This window comes from Aristolochia californica, unplaced genomic scaffold, assembly GCF_029961685.1.
Source record: "Aristolochia californica isolate CCGP_79_NKW_82.1479 unplaced genomic scaffold, dmAriCali1.0.hap1 SCAF_2, whole genome shotgun sequence".
NCBI lineage: Eukaryota > Viridiplantae > Streptophyta > Magnoliopsida > Piperales > Aristolochiaceae > Aristolochia > Aristolochia californica.
The window spans coordinates 43,160,584-43,181,427 of record NW_027181881.1 but is presented as its reverse complement, the minus strand read 5'-3'; the positions used below and the strand labels follow the sequence as shown (position 1 = coordinate 43,181,427).

Sequence of the window (20,844 nt, the reverse complement as noted above, 5' to 3'; positions counted from 1 at the left end):
CCTACTACAAATAACGTACTATCATCCTCATCCAATTCCCCGTTGAGGTCCAAATTCCCCACTGTAATCAGGGCACTATCATCCTCATCCTAGGTGACTATACGTAAATTTATATTTATCTATTTTAATATTTCTTGTGAAAAATACTAATTATTATTTAATTTTTATTCGAATATATATAAGCAAACAATTGATGCCCTCAAAACTTGGGGTACCCATTTGAGCCAATTTTCCTTCTAAGCCATCATAGTGTGTCATAGTTATTACTCATCATGATGGTGCACATGTGATACATTTTTTGTGACCCTAACAGTATTTTTTTAATCCAGCCACTAGGTCGATCCCTCCGTGAGTTTGCTTAGCCTATAGGGAACCCGCTTTGATACTAAATGTTAAATACCTAGCCAATACTATCCAAAAGATCGAATAATTTCTACAACTAATTCACTTGCCAAAAAAGAATAGTTCACTTGATTTATATATGTTAATATAAATTTATTGTACATCTACAAAACCATGGGTAGGCGGAAAAGAAAAGAATGCGCATGAAGAATAAGAAAAAACAATGGAAGAGAAATATATTTTCTAGTTTATGTTTCTTTTGTGTTTTTCTCTCCAAATTTTATGGTGACTTGTAACAGCTCACTTGCATTTTTTACGCAGCGTGCGCATAGGCAATCTAGCGTAACTCGGTTGTGAGTTGCTACTGGACTCCAGAGTTGTTCATGAGGCGAGCATCGTTAGATTGACAGCTTGGCATTCTTCTCACAGTGCACGCCAGCAAGGGAGTTCGCATTCGTGTACCGCTACTTAAGAAGAGGGCCGGAACGGAATCCGATCTGAGTTCGATCTCGTCCGCCATGGCCGATGATTATCCTCAGCCAGACCTCACTATCAAACAGAAGAAGGAAATCGCCAAATGGTTTCTTACAAATGCTCCTTCCGGAGAAATTCAGTACATTGCGAAAGGTATGCGTACCTTTTCCATTTTCTGTCCAAGGACTCGTTTCTTCATCTGAAGACTGTTTCGCATTATGTAGACATTCAATCTGTTTTGATGGATGAACACGTTTACAAGATGGCTGTCTCCGAAGCTTTTCCGCTATATAACAAAGCTCACATGATTTCGCTTGAAATGCCCAACAGAACAGGCGATGTGAGTTACTCGATCTCTTGTTTAATATTCGGTCGCTGTTGGCCGTTGTCTCATTGCGTTGTTATCTCGACAAAAGTATTTTTCCTGCTCTCAGTGGCTGCTGATATTTTTGAGCGAACTTCCTCGACATGAGTTAGGTGGTTAATTTTGGTCTAATACTTTGAGAGAGTTTAGTTCACTAGCCTCATTGATTAATATCACTTGTCTAGAAGTTCCAACATATCATAAACAATTCAAATGTGATTGAAAAGCTCATTGCTGACTTGGATTCTGTTTCGTATACCCTATGGTGTACTAGCGGCCCTAAGTTTGGCGTTTGGCTGCTGGTTTTATTTATTTTTTTATGGTCATTCTTTTGGTTGTTGTTGTTAGATTTTGGTTTCTTCACTCATAATTATGTTAGATAGAGTTAATGTGATGTTGATTGGTTTCTCAATCTTGTGTGGAATGTAAGGCTTTAGTTGTTTGGTTGGTGTCCATGGATTGAAATCTTATAGGTCTTTGTTCTAAAAAAGGAAAACATATCAGGCCTATCAAGTGCAATTTTGTGACATCCATCTGCCACATCTTCTAGATTCAGAACCTACAGTCATTCTCTCATGCTTCTGGACTATCTGTTTCCAAGCAAGGGGACGATTCCTAGATTGCAGCTTATAGCTCGTTTAGGCTTTTTTCCACAGGATAGCCTCCTTAAGATTTTTTTATTCATTTATTTCTGATCTGGTAGTTGGCCAATAGAAAGAGGAGATGGGTTAGGTGCTAGAGGTGCTGCGCATCCAAGATGTGGGTTGCGGGAAAAAGGGTGGAATAGAAAGAGGAGATGGGTTAGGTGCTAGAGGTGCTGCACATCCAATATTTGACGAAATTATTTCAAACTGCTGCATTAAAGTGGCAATGCAGAAGATATGAGCGTCATTATAATTCTTAAAGGATCTTCTCTCTTTTTTGCTTGTTGAAGGTCAAAGCCTTCTCTTGATTTCAATCTGCAGAAACTACATGACCTTGTAAGATGTTACTAAACTCCATAGCTTTTCAATATCTGCCTCTGCATGATTATTCAAGAGAAAATGTGGTGTAGTTGTAGAGGAATAATTAGGAAAAGACCAGTAGAATCAACTTTGCTCTTACAACTACAAACATGTAAGTTACAGTTCTGTTTGCACTAGATTTGTTTCTCATCCTTTGAAAGGATTGTTATTATCATGCAAGATGGCTTGAGATGAAGAATTAAAAATAACTTGCAGAGCTTTATTAGCGATAAACTTGATGAATGTGCTATCTGGTGAATGAAGTACTGTTTTTTAAGCTTCCTCAAAACTCACTTTTCACGTGAACTTATGAGAATTAGGATTCCTTATTTTAACAGTTGTACTAATTTACAAAGTAGTTCCACCCTTAAAAATTTATTGTCCATGCTCATTTCATGTCCATTATTGATCCCATAACCACTCACTTCTAGGTTCTTAATATTCCACACTTTGTTTAGAGGAACCTCTTCTTCAAGGTTCCAAACCATTTCTGCCTTTGCTCCATGACCCAATTGTTGGCTATTATACATTCTACTTTAGATGTTGCCCTCTCTTCCAAAAATTTCTTGTTCCATGACCACTAATAAATTTTGTTTCAGGTGCAAATGAATTGTCATCTCTTCCCACAAATTCGTCTTTGTCTTAAGTTAATGGTTTTAACCTGAAATATTGACTGCTAAGATCAATGGCTCTTTTGAGTCTTTTATGATATATGCACCTTTGTTGCAATCTTTTGGATGTAGCCTTTTGCCATTCTCCAACTCTAGTTTTTCAGACGAAGTGTGGTTCACCTAATATGTGCATCAGTGAGACGGAGGATGAAGCCATGGTGTGGCCAGACACCAAGGCAAAAGACTGTGCAAGTCCAGTGCACAACAATAGTAGCAACGGCCAAGGCCAAGTGCAATGGCACGGCCCATAGGGGCGCACACATATGGCGGGCCCGACATCAACTTCAGCAAAAGAAGACACACTTGAGCTTACCAAACGGATGGCCAAGCAACAAGGTGCACAACAACCCCAACAACCAGCTCAGACACAAGGCAGCACGCCAGCAGACACTCCTGGCGAGGCGAAAGGGGTTGCTAGCGCGCGGCCAGGACTCCAGGCGGGGCGAAATGGGGTTGCCCGCGCGCGACCATGACTCCAGGCGGGGTGAAATGGGGTTTCCTTAGGACGCCAGGTGCAGGAGCTCGCGGCAGACTCTAGGCGCAGGCGCGCGCGGCAGGCCAGGTGCCCGCTCGCAAAATGGGGTTTCCTCAGGGCCAGGTCACCAGGCGCCCACCTGACCAGGGCGCCCTTGACGCCAGAAACCGAATTTTTGGGATATGACGGATTTCTGGGCGTTTTTGGAGATTTCTAAAGGCCAGGGGAGAGGCTATAAATAGAGAGGCCTCTCCCATTGTAAAAGGGTCGAAAAATCCTTAGCCTTCTTTACTCTTTTAGTGTATAGAGAGGTTTTTAGCCTTGGCCTTCAAGAGTGTTTGGCCATCCTTTGTAATCTTGTATTCTCAATACAAAGTAGGCTTTTCTCTTCTATATCTTGGTCTTTTCGTTGTCCCATTTGGCTTGCAACTTCTTGTGTGAAGTATTGGTTGGAAGATCCGAGGCTCAAGGAGGCTGACTAGTTTTTTGGAAGAGCTAGGCCGCACGGGGTAGATATTCCGCTTGGCTAGACGGACCTAGCCTAAATCTAACCGCGTGACAATCAGGGGCAATTGAGGTGTGTTGCTTGTCATTGCAACCACACCCATTTTGTAGCCTCTTGTCTCAAAGACAGTAGCGAGCCCTCTCCATTATTTTAAGCGTTGCTACTTAATCCTACCCTTCTAGCTTTTTTTGTAACAGTGGGCGCCAGTAAAAGGTCCTAGCATATCACTTTTGCTGCTACTTCAAGAGTGTGGACTTTGCTTATCTGTATGTCCATCTCTTTTGGCAATGCATCATTGATGCCTTCTCAAAATTCTCATTCCCCAATAACTAGCCTACTCTTGCACTTGTCTTTTTTTTTTTTTTTTTGTTCTGAAAAGGGCATAATTTTATAAAGCCAGAAAGCAAAACAGCGAAAGATACATCAGAAAGGAGGTCTCTCACAATGACAGATTGAAGGGAGACCTTCTCTTTTGCAAGAGAATCAGCTAAACTATTAGCTGATCTAGGAATATGTGATTCCATTTACAAACAAAAAGTCGAGATCTTGAATTTCACTTGCAAGGAATATGATTGAAGAAATATGACTAGCCTACTCGGGCATTTGCAAGTTGTTATATAGTTACCCTATTTTCTGATGTATCCATACTGCTTCTATCAAAATCCTCTTTTGATCAAATTTTGCATCTGGTCTATTGGGTATAGAAAAGGTAAGGAGAGAGAGAGAGAGGGAGATGAAGAGAGAATGAGAGAAGATTGAGAAGAAGGCTCAATAGAATGGGCTGCATTGGGGGTTGTGCACGACCCCAACCTATTTATTTAAGTTAAATTTCATAAAATTATAATAATGCCCCTCACTTAAGTGAAACCCTAGAACTATAGACATAATTCAACATAGGGAACAAGATTACATAAAGATATGAGAGTGAAGGTAGGGTGAAATGACTAAAACGCCCTGCTACTAGTTTTTCAGTTGGATATTTGGCATACTTGCCATTGCCTCTCACAGCTCCTGAGCTATGTGCAAAATTCAGTTTGACCTCCAGTGAAAGCTCTTTCATGTTTTTTGAACCCTTCAAGTTACTTTTCCTTCTCTTCTAACTGACTTTGGGTCATTATTGTCATCTTCCTTTTAAACCCAATCAGCCCCAATCAGTGTCGCAAATGATTGATTTTTTACCGATGTACAGGACTTTTATCGAAGACCAACATTTGACCAAGCTAAACCATTCATTGAGTCCACAATATCCAAAAATCTAGGAATGCCCCCTTGGGTCACTTTAACAAACCCTCAAGATTGTCCAATCAGATTTTGTCTGTTGATTTAATAGCCTTTGATGTGACCCACCATGATCATGACCAATGACTAAAACTTGCTGGACAGCACCATACAATTTGTCCTCAGTGTTGTGAACCTTAGAAATGTCTCCATGATCACCTTGATTGGCTTTCTGGAAAGTTAAACCATGAACCACCCACCTTAGAGTTGTCCAATCACCACTAATGATACCAAATCTGTCCAATCTGTACTGTCCAATGTGTCTCCAACAGTGGAAAAAGTCAAAACTGTCTCCTTCATCACCTTTATTAATCTGGGAGGTCTCATCGAGCTCCTTTAGTTTGTTTTTATTTTTTGAAAGCAATCTAGCTTCTTTATGGATTGAATTTGAGCCATTCTGTTGACAGAATCCTTCCCCTCTAGTAGCATTAGGAAACCTAGCTGCTGCCTGTTTTCTGCTCCATGTTCCAGCACCTCTTGCTGAAATATCTCAAACTAGACAAAGTAGAGGAACCTCTTGTTGGATTCCTCTTTGTCCTGCGAGTACTTTTAACTGATTTTCTGGTTGATTGACCTTTGTTCCAATGACTTTTTTGATCGATTTTCTTCATCTCTTTCCTCCTCTTTTCTGCAAGCTTCCTACACTAATTGTTGCACAACCCTCCTTTAGGAGTGTGCAAGTTCCAACCAGATCTGACTTTTTATCACATGAATTATGTGCATTGACTTTGGTAAGAATCTTTTTGCATTCTGCTCGAGTTATTCTCTCCTGCATGCATCTCTCATCTTCTCCTCATATTGCCAATGCCTTTCTGGTAATCCCTCTTTGCAACCTAGTTTCAAGCAATGTGAAATTGCATTTTCCTCCAAAAAGTGTTTCTCAGCCTCCTCACAATCCCTTCCAGATCTTGACACAAACCCCTTCCAGATTTTGACTGAAATGCTAAAATTTAACAAACGTTGTTGAAACTTAAATGCACAATAGTCAACAGTTCTCATGCCAATTGTCGCACTTGCAATTTATATTTTTGGGCACATCTGGGACTTTTTGGTGGAAATGGATGAAAATGTCACAGGATAAATGTCACTTTGAAGATTAACCCTACTTGTGCTCAATTCAAGGAAAACATACCTCTAAGATCAATTGGTTGACTGAATTGGTTGGAAATCACTCATTCCCTTTCTTGTGTGCATTTCACTATTTTCAAAGAAACTTGGTTATAAGTAGTCCCCCAGGTGGTGCCCCATACCCAAAACCCAAACTCGGTTCATTACAAAACCTTCAAATGACTATCCCAGATTTACTGGCTCGACCTATTGACTTATTGATCACGCCCACTACATGCCCAAGACACATGACGTGGTATCAGATTAGAGAATGAAAGTGCAGGATGTGGCAAACAAAGAAGGTGATATGCTATCACTTGTTCTTCCTAGGCAACTGAATAAGTCAAAACTAAATTAGAGTAGCTCCACATGTCCTCTCGAGCATCTGAAGTAATGCCAGGTATGAGGCAGGCATATGCCTGTTTGTTCTTCTTTCAATAGCTAACAGCAGCTTCAAAATGCTTGCTTCTCAGTGGCAGCCAGATGGCTTTATTAACAACTGTTTTTTCTTTTTTTGAGAAAGCGAACTTTTATTAACACCTTCTAGCCTTAAATTCTCAGACCACCATGTTTCTTCAGTAACTACTCTTTCTCACTCAAGGAAATTTAAAAACTCTCTGAAGAGTCTGCCACAAATATTTTCTGCAGACTGCATCCATTTTCTTCAAAACATTTTTCGACTTGGAGGGCTTGCTTAAGGGTGACTATGTGATCTAGTGGCTAAAGTCTCTTAGCTTGCAATGATGATGCTCTCTTTTCACTGTAAATTCTGGTGTAGTGCTGAGATATTTTTTTCTGGAAAGCAGTCCAGAGATTGATATTATTCCTAAGTGGACAAGTTAGAACTTAAAAGTGTTAGAGCACTCCTGATATTGCTCTTAAGTGGTGTGCTTGAGAGGGGAGCAAACTTCTAAATAAGATATTAGTGGTTATATTGTAATTGGGGGAAGCCATGGCTCTCTTCATCTAAGCTTAACAAAGTTGTTCAAATCTTGAAGAAGTTTCCATTTAAATGTTTTCTTACTCTTTATTATTTTGAATTATTTTTTAAATGATTTTTTTTTTGAAAATGTATTTTGAATATTTTTGACATTTGATAATGTTTGTGTTCTCACTGCAGGTGCTCATAACACCATTTGGGGAACTTGATGACATTGAGTATCTTGATCCAAGGACTTGCCAAGTTGCTACAATTGACCATGTCAAACAAGTAATCCCACTGTTGTTCACTTGTTATACAAATCTGTTTTTTCTTTTTTTGTTTGAAATTGTGAAAAATTCTAATAAAATTGAAGAAAACAATCTCATAGACAAGGGAGAAGCATATTACAAGGGAAGAGAGCGTCCCACAGCAACAGTTTGATGGGGTGCACCTTTTGCTGAAGTGTCCATGATGCTGTTGGCTGTCTGATGGACATGATGCCAAGAGATAAAGTGGGGTTCTAAACTCTTTGATTTGATCATAGTAATGGCTCCATCTCTGTGTCATCTTCATTGTATGGGGATCCCATTCCTGATTGTATGTTCTTCGCTCTCTTGTGCTTAATGAAGCTCGTCAATTTAAAAAAAAAACTCTTGTCTACCAACTGATCCCAAAGGCAGAATCAACCTAGTCACTGCTAGATAAGTGCTGGAAGTAGATTTTGACATCATAAAGGAGGCTTTAATTTCAGCCTCAGCTTTCTACCAAAACTTTCAGCTTCAGCTGAGCCACAGAGATCAGCAGGTTGTGATCATGCAAGTGGAATGGCCACCTGGTAATCCTGAATTAGCCTACCTAACCCTGCAGGGCCAGAGTTCCCAAGGGAACTGCCATTAAAGTTTAGCTTTAGATTACGGATGGGAGGGGACCAAAGGTGTGATAGAAGGGGAGTTGTGATTCCTATGATTGATGATTAAGCACCAATTTCTGCACACAACTTAGCTTTGAAGAGGAACATTGTTGTGTGCTAGAGTCCAAAGAATTGTGGAGTAGGTGCCTTCTGTATATCCTCCTACTGAACTAGAGGAGCTAACCCCAGAAAATAGCCACAACTGCAAAGTTTCATACGGCTTTACCTGTTTTCTGGAAAGGGCCTGAGCACTTGTGGTTAATGAAATCTGAAATCATTTATACTGTTACGTCCCTGTATGTTTTTAATGTGGCTGTAATCTTGAGCACAAGCATCCAATGGCCATCCCTTGGGCATATTCTAGCTTCCCTGAAGGTCACTCATTTTCTTTTCGTGTGCTACAAGAGGTAAAAATCTTACACTTCATAAAAAAAGCAATGTAAATTATTAACTGTAGATCAACTAAGAAAGAGGGAAATATGATTGAAGTCCTGACCCTTATATTTGAGCTCAACCCTACTCGGACCAGTACAACCAAGCCAAAACTGACTGCATCCAACCACATATGACCAGTCCCTTATACTTACTAATACGACAGTATTTACTAATAAATAATTTAACTGATTGGAACCTTGTATGATGCTATAACGAATCTTTCATGCCTAAGTACACCAAAAATTAAGATTTTTTATGCACTTATTCTGGGAAGCATATGTCTTCACTAAACCATCTCCTATAACAAAATATGCAAGATACAAAGCATGATTTTTTTTTTTTTTTTGAAATGATACTGATTTTTATTAAGGCAAAAGCTCAAGAGAGCATATTACAAAGGAGGAAAGTCTTTCGAAAAAATGAGAGATTGCTGGGAAGTTCCAAATTTTGCCAAAATTAGCCAAAGAGTTGGCTGATCTAGGCATGAGATTCCAATTACTATGCGTCGAAGATACAATGTCAGCAATACTATTAGTGATGAGCCAGTGGCGCCAAGGGGGGAGGCTGTCTTTGTAACACTAACTAATAACCGTCTTCGAGTCGCCTTCAATGATTAACTTGCCATGGAGACGATCCCTGAAAATTTGGAGGCCGAACAACAGAGCACTAACTTCAACAGTATTAGAATCGGCAATGCCCACCAGACCAACATAAGAAAGAATAGGGTCTCCATTGTGACCTCTGAATACACTACCTGCTCCTGCTAGATCAGGACATCCAATAACACTACCATCAAAATTCAGTTTTATGCAGTCGCAAGGGGGAGGATCCCAGATAGCCATACTCGGAGCTTTGCTGGGGCCAGACATATGAGCGATCAAATTCCAATTTTCCCGAAGGGAAACCCTCGACAGAGTAGCAAAATCCTTCTTTGTATGAAGCCAGCTCGAGATGAGGCCAACGACATGAGAAGCCGTGTTGTCTGGGGTGCTAGCTTTGGAGTTATAAAACATGATTAATACTATTAAAATGTTTCCAGGTGATCCAAACCATTATAATCCTTATATTCTCCAATGGATGATCTAAGTTTTGGATTCAAGAAATACATTAATCTAACAGGCCTACACTTTTATCAAAAGATATTTGATACTTGAAGTGATCAAAGTCATTAGATTTACTTACATATTCAACTATATGGTAATTCAAGAAGAAATTGATTAGACTAAAGAATTATGTGCTTCTGAACCTGAAATGTATGTGTTTAATTACTAGAATATTTAATTTGATGCATCCATTCTGCCTCATCTGGAACAAATGATATCTTTGGAGACATCTCTGATTTTCAGGTGTACGGTTATGACCTGAGTCTGAGATGTGAAATCCAGTTTCACATTACATTCATGCCTTGATTTCAACAAAGTGTGCTTTTTTATTTCCATTATATGATTGGAAATGAGCAATACCATGTGGTTTCTAACCTCCCACATCAACTTGCCCGTCACTCAAAAAGCCCACTAAGACAAAAACATGTTTATCTAGGGAAAGCCCAGCTCATAGAAAACCTTGGTCATGCATTTCCTAGCAAATTGATAAGATATACTTTGCAAAGAGATAAACGGTGTGTGGTCATTAGTACTTTTTATCTGACCTGTAAACAAGAACAAAGGCAGGCTTACCTTTACCTCGTGCACAAAATAATAGCTCATACAAATCACTTTTATCAAAAAACAAAAAAAAAAAATAGCTCACAAAAAGCTGTAAAGCATCACTCAGAAATAGTGGCAGCTCAGTCCAAGAGGCAGACATGGACTGTGATTTGTGGGAAATGGTTGTTGGACTCAAGTCCAGAAGCTGCTACTTGATCGGTAAGTTTACCAAATGAGTCAACTATCCAAATGAACAGGTGGAGAAAGATAGTCCATATTTGAATTGACATAAAACTGACTGCCGTGTTTGTGCTGTGTCCACCTGAAGCCTACCCTATGCAATGATAGTACAGTTGTTCTGCAACCACCTTCGCTGGTTGATTTTATCTCTTGATATGGTAAATAAAATGGACTTTTGATATGGTCAAATTTCTATTATTTCACCTAAGTTGAACCTTAACTAATTATGATACTTTTGTAAATATTCTCACTATTAAGGAGGTTATATATAGTCTAATAGTCATCCTTTTGGTCTGATTCTGCATTCAGGCTTGCAAAGCAGTGAGACCTGCTACAGATGAAGAGCTTCCATCCTCTTACATCGAGGAATTTCGGTAGGTCAATGTTACTTTAATTTCAATTCTTGTACAATGAACCTCTACAAACTAATATTGTAGTATTGTTATTGTTGGGTTGAATTCTAGTTTCATAAAAAAATGACTAGCCACTTAGGAGGCCTAGTAATCAACCTTATAACTTATTAACTTTTCTTCCCACTTTTTCAATGTGAGACTTTTTTTAATACAACACTCCCCCTCACATCTAGGCTTCAACTGATCATACAAACTCCTACTTCATGGATTCTACAACACACAAATTCTTACCTCATAGAGTCCACAATACACAAATTCCTGCCTTATATAGTCCACAACACACAGATAAACAGGGTAGTACAAACTGGGCTTCGGCCCACATACACAACCTGCTTTGATACAATGTAGGGTTGAGCCCTATGCCAGCCCAAAATGATTGGCCACTTAGGAAGCTTATTACTCAACCTTAAAATGACTAGCCACTTAGGAGGCCTAGTAATCAACCTTATAACTTATTAACTTTTCTTCCCATTTTTCAACGTGAGACTTTTTTCCACTCAACAGTTATTATTATTGTTAGTGTTATTGTTATACTATTATTATCTGAAGCTCATCCTAGACTCTGTTGGGGTTGATAGATGTCAAGTTTCTTAAATCTTTCACTACTAAGTTAACATCCAGTTGTCCTTTTGATTTGTAGCACAAGACTGAATTACTTAACTAACCTGTAGGAATACTTTTTCATTTATCGTTTTCATTTTGAGCTTTCTGCAGAGGAGCATTGGACGCTGAAGTTCTCAAGTATGTTACTGAAACCTATCCGAAAGGAACATGTGCAGTCTACTGCACTCATGGAAAAGACATTGAGGGACCTGGTGCTGATTTTGAGCTTGTAGTGGTGATTTCTGCTGCTAGACATAGCCCTCAAAATTTCTGGTGCGTTGATTTTGCACAGTACAATAAGAGAACCATCAATTTTTTCCTTGCTTTTGATGCGTGATTTTATTGTATCCTTTTCTGAAACTTCTTTTTTATTTTTATTTTTTACTTTTTATCAAATTTTACAAGTCTATACCCAGTATTGCATCAGACAACACAAAAATATGGCCATCGACACACATTTTAAAAACTAAGCCCTTCCGAAACCATTTTATGGTCTGAAAAATGAACAGTAATTTGTTACTTAAAAAACGGTAAAATCTCCTGATATGGAGGGCTAGTAGCTGACAAACTTCTGATACTTAACTGTGAGTCTTGCTTCGGAGCTGTGGATCCTCTGTAGAATGTCCAATGTGCTCCTTATTGTTAAAGGTAAATCTACAGGTGTCATTGTCTAAAGTTTGGCGGGCATTGGAAAGGGCGTTTATGGACCAACATTCTTCCTTGTGTTGTTTGATGAAAACTTGACATACCTCTCGTAGTCTCTTTTCAGATAGGTCCAATAGTATTGGTCAATAATGAGAAGGACGTTTATTTTGGCTAAATGTTCCCCAGTCATGCTACTTCTACAAGATTAGTAACCCTTGTGAGCAATCAGGGAGATAAAATTTACTTCTGGTGAAACATTTTTTTTTTGTTTCATTTTCTTTTTTATGACAATGAGATGAGATCATTCAGTTATACTGTGTTTCAATCATAAATATCTTCTTGGAAGACAATTTTTTTTCTTTCTTTCTTAAGTATTTACCCATTGACCAATTATCTGTCATAGTTATTTCTTTGTCTGGGTGTTAAAGGATCAGCCAAAATGCTTTCTTCCATGTTTTGATGAGTTAGACAATATGACTGGACCAATAAATATTTCTTGGTCACACACTTCTAGCAATGCTAATCACCTGGCTTGAATTGAGTCTTCTTGTAACATCTTGTTACTGGCTACTGCATCCCTATTTGCTGTACTTAAAAATTGGTAATAGATACTTGTTGGAGTCTGTGAGAGCTGCAGGTGCATGAATGCTGAGATTGGTTGGAATATAAATTTGATTGAAAGTGTTTTAGACAGAGATGATGCTGAAGTTGTTAGACTTTAGTGCTTGCTTGATCAATTCTACTAGAATGGCAGAGGGAATAAGAAGATGGTTTGGACTGCTGATACTTCCAGGAGGTTCTTGGTTGCCTCCTCTTATGCTGCTCTTGTTAAAGGGGCTGTCTCTTGCCCAAACATTCCCACTATAGCCTGGCGTTGCATTTGGCCCCCAAAATTCAAGGCTTCTTGTGGAAAGTATTCAAACATTCTTTGCTGATGTGGCTTTTGACCTCCAAATTTGAATTGTCAATTCTGTGATGCTGGGGTAAACTATTAATCACTTCCTCCTAAATTGTCCTGGTGCCTACAAAGTTTGGCGCCTCTACTACATCAAAAGGTTTGGCATTTTCCTTTGCTTACTTTTAAAGATTGAGGATTTCTAATTGAATTGTCATTTCTGCGATGCTGGGGTAAACTATTAATCTCTTCCTCCTAAATGGTCCTGGTGCCCACAAAGTTTGGTGCTTCTACATCAAAAGGCTTGGGATTTTCCTTTGCTTACCTTTAAAGATTGAGGATTTCTAATTGAAATCTCCTCTTTTTCCCTCTTCCTAATTGGGGAATACTCTTTGGAAGATAGTTCGTGTCCTATAGTGTTCATGACTCAAAAGGAATAGTAGGATCTTTTCTGGTCAAATTATCTCATTGGGTGTGACACAAAGAAATCAGTCCACTTGGTGCTTGATTGGACCCGGCTCAATAATGATTTCATAGATAATACAGGGGCTTCTTTAGGAAAAATATTGTGGCTTGCTGTACATCTCAGATAGTTTGTCAGGAAACTTGGGATCCTCCTCCCTTGGGCTTTTTAGAGCTCAACTTTGATTGGAGTTGTAGAGGAAATCTGGGTCCTAGAGGTGTTGGAAATGGAGGTATTAGAGATTATGATCGGCCTGTCCTTTATCTTTATTTGAGCCTATTGGTGAGGTGGACTCCACTAAAGGTGAAGTGAGAGCTGTCCTTCAAGGTCTTCTTTTGTTCTACGAGCATTTTTGCTGGTCCCTTGCTCACTGAGGGGATTTTGCCATAATAGGAAGATAAAATTGGCTAAAAAACTAGAATTTTTGGAGAAAAGAAAACTTTAATCCACGCCAATGCATAGAGAGATAATAGGAAAGAAAAATAGGAAAAAGAGAGATTTTTGACAAAACTGATCTTTGGAACTTCTGATATCGATATCTCCCGAATATAACTCAGAATCACAAATGGAAAATAGCTTTAAATTGATACCTAATTTGACATAAAAACCTTCGTTCTTGAATTTGTTGTGACCTCTTGATTTTCTCCATTATGTGGCTTGGCCCTTGCGGACTCCAATGCAAATATCTCCTTACATATAGATCAGATTGACATGAAATTTGCTCCTTATGAAACTAGACTTTGATATCATTCATTCAAGTATAATATTTCCCCATATAATATACTTCTTTTGAGATAAAGAATCTGATAAATTTCAGACTCTATAATCTGGTCGAACCGATTACTCTTTCTTCTTTGGCTAGCATGAGCATTGACTCTTCCGACATTGAAATCTCCCTCTAGAAAACTTGGATTGAGAATTGGTTAGATAGGTAGGAAAATAGATTTACAAATCTTTCGTTTGACATGTAATTTCTTGTATGAAGTCTCTTTCTTGATGGTATAAAATGCCTAAAAAATTGAAGCTTTTTGGTGTTGCTCAAACATCTCTTCCAATCTGACCTTTACTGATTCAAATATCAATTTATCTTTGTAGAAAACTCCAATTGCCAAGATTTTGTTGCGTTCAAAAGTAGACTCAAAGATCTTTCCATCAATATATATTTTGCAATATGAAAAGTTCAGTATGGAGGTGCAAACACTAAGGAAACAATGGGTATTGGGAAAGGAAATAAAGAAAAAAAGGTGGAATACGAACCTAAATTACTAGAGATGATAAATCAGAAAAGGATCACATTATCTCTATGGGTTGATCGAGTCAACTCATAGAACCCACTCTGATACCATGTTGAAATTCTGGAAAAGAGAAATGTTTCATTAACTTGTTGTAATTTGAGTACAAAATGAACTTCTACTTATAATAGAGGAAACAAGTAGAATCCAATTGCAATTAATCTACCCTTGTTCTAGTTACACCCAAAGTTAAACATTAAAAGATAAGTCCTAGAATAATTGAACATAAATAGAAGACTAATATAACTAAAACACCTTTGACCGAGACTCTTCTGTGAGACCTCCTCCTATGTGATTCCTATAAGATTCCACCGTAATAATTTTGGCTCTATGAAACTTCTTGCTGTGTGAGTCATGAAGACTCTTTTATACCTACTTATCAACATATATTTGATATGAATTCTGATGTTTGCCACCTTTACGGGTGTGTCACTGAAAGTGCATCCAACTGGTCCCATCCAGAATGGGAGATCTGTAATTGATTGTTATTTTGTTGGCGGTTTGACCTTTGATAGACATTCTCTATATATTATCCTTTTGTGGCACAAGCAAACTGGTGTTTTGCATAGGCTAAGGCCAGATCAGATATATATTTCTCTATAAGCGCATTGACTTGTCTCTGAAGTTGATTTACTCTCAATATGCATTCTCTGTGTTACAATTCTGTTTTGGCAAAAGCAAAACAGGTCCTTTGCAAGGGCTAACTTTAGGCCGATTGTATGTTTATTTATAAGCTTTGGCTTGTCCCTGAAGTTGTTCATGTTCTCTTGGTCTCATCATCTAGTTGTTTTTCTCGGGCAAGACAGCACTAGAACCAAGTTGATTTGGTGAAATTCTTGCGTTGGTAATAACTGTAAAGGGAATTTTCATGAAATATAACCTTAAATTCTTCAAAAGACATGCTCTCTGTGAAAGTAAATATCTAAGCTACAAAGATTGGGATGTGCAGATCAGCCACAAGCTACATATTTGTTTAGTGGATACACTACACTGATTTTTCTCTTACAAAGTCTAACTTGCATCTGTCCAGCAACGGGAGTTGGCGCTCAATTTGGAGTGTTGCTTTCAAGGATGAGTTGCAAGAGATGGAGGTAACAGGCAAGATGCAGGTATCGTCTTTGTACAGTATCCTGTAGCCTTCATAAATAGTTGCGCAAAGCACTGGAAGTAGGATATTATAAAGCATTCCTACTACCTCTAATTATAGTGGTCTGGTTTGTTCTACTAATCTATACATCTCCGTGATAACTTAATGCTGCTTTTTCATTACATGATTCAGGTAGGTGCCCATTATTTTGAAGAAGGAAATGTCCAGCTAGATGCGAAGCATGAATGTAGAGATTCTACCCTCTTACAGGTAGCATTTTTTACCATAGTTGCAATAGCAGTTAATTTTTTTTAAAATTAGTTTCTAAGAAAGAAAAGAAGAATCATTGATAAAAAAAACTATTATTCCCTACAATTGCTTAATATCAGGTTGTGGGAGCATCTAACAACAAAATTTAAATTCCTTTCCGTAAACCAAATCAATGAGAAAATCAGAACTGAAAGTTTTACAAGCTATCCTTTTTTTTAAAAAACCTAATGGCCTTCCTGGAATATTCTCAATTTCTTATACTTTTTATTTTTTTGGAATTGCATAGTGATACTTCAGAGTGGAATTGAGGATTTTGTGGTAGTGATTAGGTAGCTTCCTGAAGTCATGTGTCAGTTTTAAAATTTTGTAATAACACTAATGACACAATAGCTAGAATATAATTGCTATTGCTATTATTTTTATTATATTTTTCCTCAATCAACCATGGCCTACTCCCTACTTGGGAAGGAATTGAGGGCCAACTCCTTGCTGTGTCCTCTGTAAGAATGACCATGATCCCTCATTTCTTTATGTTTTTGTCATCTTGTGTTGGCAGGCTGAATCTTGCTCTTCTGCTGCCGCTGACTAGCTGATTCATGCTCCCTCTATTTGTGTGCTTTTAACAATCAAATATTAATCATTTAAAGAAAGAAATTATACAATTTGTTCTTTTACGTGGGAGGACTTGGTTCAATGGCCTAGTGGGATGTTTCTAGTGTGAGGTCTTGGGTTCAAGTCTCTCCAGGGGTACTGGGTGTAATGGGTGTGCATAGTCACTGTTCTAAAAAAAAAAAAACTTTCACTGTGTTCTTAGTTACTGGAGATATCTGCATCTTCCATTTTTCAGTGATCTGGAACTGAATCATGTCAACACACCCAATGTCTAGTAGTGAGGCTAGTGCATGTGCCCTTCTGAATTGTCACTGATTTCACTTTAGAGATGAATAGATCTGTATGTTTGATTCTGGGAATTGCATTTCAGTCCCCTGAAGACTCTGCAGTAGCCATTACAAACATGATTCACCATCACGAATCTGAGTACTTTGCGTCTCTAGAGGTTGGTACTTTCATTTTATAGTAGTTCGATTTATGATATTTCATATTGCAGTTGCAGTTTTCTCATTATTGTTTGTTGTTTCAACGTCTTTTGCAGTCATCTTACTCGAATTTGCCTGACACAACCTTCAAGGTATTTTTCAGATACTTGCATTACCAGTTGGCAAAAGTTAAATGATATTCAGGATATTTGCTGAAAGATTAAGCCTTGTTAGATCCTCCATATGGAAACTTATATTCCCTGCAAAAGTTGGATACAGGTTTTCTGGAAATCTATTATCTTCAAGCAATTAGTGCTTTTCCCAGGAAACTATATGATTTAGTACCCCAGTCTTTCTCAATATGATGAGCATACCCTCATCCCTTACATTCTCCAGCTTTCCAGTAAAAAAGGGAGAGAAAACATTTCTTGAATTCCATAATTGAGGAGGGAAAAGTAAAAAAAGGCAGAAGAAAGAGACGGGAGTTGGAGAGAAACTGCTGCAGAGAATGACAGCTCGTTAAGGGTCAGAACTCAACCCTTAACCCTGTTTTTATTCACTTAAAATAAAAATTATAGAAAGTGACACGTTTGCCCCTCATACAAGCTTTTGAGTTGAAACTTCCTATACAGTCAGTCTATTCTTATCTTATGACTTTTAACACCATATAAAAGACCAGTGACACTTTTGAATTTAGGAGGGGCAAACTCCATGATATCAAATTACAGACATACCCTTACATACTTTATTTCCTTAGACTCTCATTCAAGCTGGAGCATATATATCAGAGAGTTCTAACTTATTAGAAAAAGACCCAAACTCATGCTTCCCGAGAGCCTTTGTAAACAAAATTTCAAGTTGTTTAACAAACTTCACGTAAGGGGTCACAATCAGTTTTATTTTTCTTCCTTCTAGCTTGCTGTTGGTGCTGGCTGTTAGACTTTGCCATGGTTAGCTGCTGCTTTTGTTGCCTCTGAAAATGGCCAACAAAAGCTGAAAACTGCTGCAATGGCTGTTATGCAATTCTGGAGGAGAGAGAAAGAGAGCTATGCGATGTCCTTTCCTAAGAAAATAGATGTCTTTCCAAGGTAGAAAAATAGGCTAGCTTTGCAGGAAATCAGAGACACTAAAATTTCCTAAAAAATATATTTTTTGGTTGAAACAAATTTCAAATACATAACATAATGTTTTAAAATAAAATAAAATCTGAACACATTATTCTGAAACCTGACTGATTGAGTCGCTAAATCTCATTTAAGCAGTTTAACAGGTTGGCCCAATGGTTCAGCCAGTGATAAGAAAATATACAGATAATAGTTAAACTCTAGTACATATTTATTTCCTAATTTAGCCTTTAAATTTATACCTAAAAAAGAAAATAGAATTTTTTTATTTCTTCTTAGAAGAAAATTCAATTTTTTTTATTTTATACATTTTATTTAAATTCAATGATTGATGTCTATATTTTTAATTTTTAATTTTATTTATACATTTTATTTAAATTCAATGATTGATGTCTACATTTTTAATTTTTATTTTATACTTAAATGGTAACATAGAAAAAATATCATCAGTTTTAAATAATCAAGGATTTTAATTCCCATCTACACCTTTTATTTCAGCCTAATTTTAAATACAGTCACAATTTTTTCTTATGTCTAATATGGTTCTACAATTGGAATTTAATGGACAAATTTTAGCTGCATCGATAGTGTATAATGGATTGGGAACATGTAAAATATACTTTGGCTTATTTACTTATATTCTCAATTACAACATTAAAAGATATGAGCTTCTTCTTCCTATGAGAAGGGGAAAAAGAAAGTATATCCCAACTTCCCTTGGTGGGGGGTGCGGTGTCTGCACGGCTTAATCTTTCACTCCTGCTTTCCCTTGCCCAATCATTTTTTCAGTGAAATTTTAAACAGATAAAATATTAAAAGACAGTTATACTTTCAAAAGCAATGGACTTTAAAATTGTATCTAATTTTTTAAATATATATCATTTAGTTTCGTTGCAATACCAAAGTGGCAAAAAATTAGTTTCATTGGTTAAATAGCATTGCAAATTTATGAACTTGCAATAAAAAAAAAAAGGCAACTTGGGAGAAGAATGACCTGTAAAACAATTAAGCCACTTTGAAATTCTGGAAGGAGATTTTTTAGGGTTCCCTTTTCTCTTCTATTTATAACATAAAATAATGATAAAAAACACTGTCAAGAAATAAGAAATAGAAGATTGAGTGGAAGAGGAAAGAGGAGAAAAAAGTGCTGAAAGAGAGTGTGAGAGAAGCTCTCATTGGGTTTGGTCTTCTTATTCACTTGAGTGTGAGAGAAGCTCTCATTGATCAGTTACACATTTACGCCTCTTACACAACTCCTTAAAGTACCGATCCACACCTCTAAAACATAAAAAACTGGACTATAGACACATCTAAACATTCTGAACGTGATAGTACCCTCGCTGAAATACTACATACAAAGTAAAAAGACCAAACTGCCCTATACTTCATTTTAACAGACACTAATGCTCCTACTCCCTTTACATCCTTGAAAATAAGATTTTATAAGATTCCTAGAAACCTATATAAACACAAGTTACATCTTCGAACACATCCCATAACTTAAGAGCTAAATTCAAGAGATTTAAATTATTTGAAAACATATTTAAGTTTTTAAATAATTTGTCAAGATTATAAAAGCAATGGGCCTGCGTGTAGAAGCAAATAACTTTTACTTATGGAAGTTAACCCTTTCCATTGATTATTTAGGAGTCTTTTGAACACTAGTGGCATATGATGGATTTAACTTGCAATGATATATGTTGTAGCTCAGTTTTTATCTACCCATAGAGACAATATCTAGTTGCAGCTTGAGTCTTGAGGTCTTCATTTTTCACTCATCTACCTTGGCAAACAACTGGACCCACTGGGTAGCAGTTGAACTGAGAGAGAGACCGACCATTACGGTACTGGAGAAAGCAAGGTATCCTATAGTCTTTGCCCTGGCAGGTGTCTGGGTCTTGGTCAAACCACTTTGACCACTCAAGCTGGACTAGATTTTTTACTTCCTGGTTATAGGAAAGGGTAACACTAAGAGAACCTTAGAGATTGCTATTGTAGAACTTTTAGTTGAGAACAAGAAACTGTTATAGAATTTGATTGGTATTCTCTGCAGGATTTGCGGAGGAAACTCCCCGTTACTCGCACTCTATTTCCGTGGCATAATACTTTGCAGTTCAGCCTGACTCGAGATGTTACAAAGGAACTTGGTATTGGAAAGTGAAGATATGCATCATCAGGCGCGGTTTTAAGGTTTTTAGAGATGTGCCTTTTGCTTTGAAATGTGGGTTCGATTCCTTTCTCGCTGTCATTGGTATTAAACGGTTTCTTGCATGGCCATAGTTGCCCATAGTTCGCCATATCATCACTATAAGAATTGTTTTTGCCTGCTTTGGTTTAATACATGGAAGGGGCCAATCAACAAATGTCAAATGTGGGTAAATGCTGCATGAAGCATGTAGTTACTTTTTTTTTTTTTTTTTAACATCTGTGAGTCACTTTTTTTGTTTATTTTTTATAGTTTTTGTTATTATTATTATTGTTTTTTTTGTTGTTGTTGTTATTGTTGTTATTGTGTTGTTATTATTGTCATTGTCAGTGTTATTATTTTTGGTGATGACTCAGGTGGAAGAAATAATATACTTCTAAAAGAAAAAGAAAAAAAGAACTCCTTCCATGTTTTCTAATTGTCTTGTACATCTGTT

The 20,844-nt window shown here is 37.5% G+C and overlaps 1 protein-coding gene across 1 annotated transcript; it reads left to right on the top strand.

Annotated features, from left to right (window-relative positions):
- Positions 1-787: 787 nt before the first annotated feature.
- Positions 788-20,836, top strand: LOC137956275 (F-actin-capping protein subunit alpha). The gene is made up of 10 exons (XM_068803693.1): positions 788-969; positions 1,041-1,156; positions 7,341-7,430; positions 10,683-10,747; positions 11,501-11,662; positions 15,715-15,793; positions 15,964-16,041; positions 17,024-17,098; positions 17,195-17,230; positions 20,256-20,836. Exons 1-10 carry the CDS (start codon positions 861-863, stop codon positions 20,361-20,363), a joined length of 918 nt encoding a protein of 305 aa, XP_068659794.1. The 5' UTR covers positions 788-860; the 3' UTR covers positions 20,364-20,836.
- Positions 20,837-20,844: the final 8 nt, after the last annotated feature.

Coding starts and splice junctions, on each gene's coding strand:
- LOC137956275 (XM_068803693.1), top strand. CDS start 861: ATGGCCGATGATTATCCTCAGCCAGACCTCACTATCAAACAGAAGAAG. Junction 7,431..10,682: donor CAATTGACCATGTCAAACAA/GTAATCCCACTG, acceptor TTCTGCATTCAG/GCTTGCAAAGCAGTGAGACC. Junction 10,748..11,500: donor TCTTACATCGAGGAATTTCG/GTAGGTCAATGT, acceptor AGCTTTCTGCAG/AGGAGCATTGGACGCTGAAG.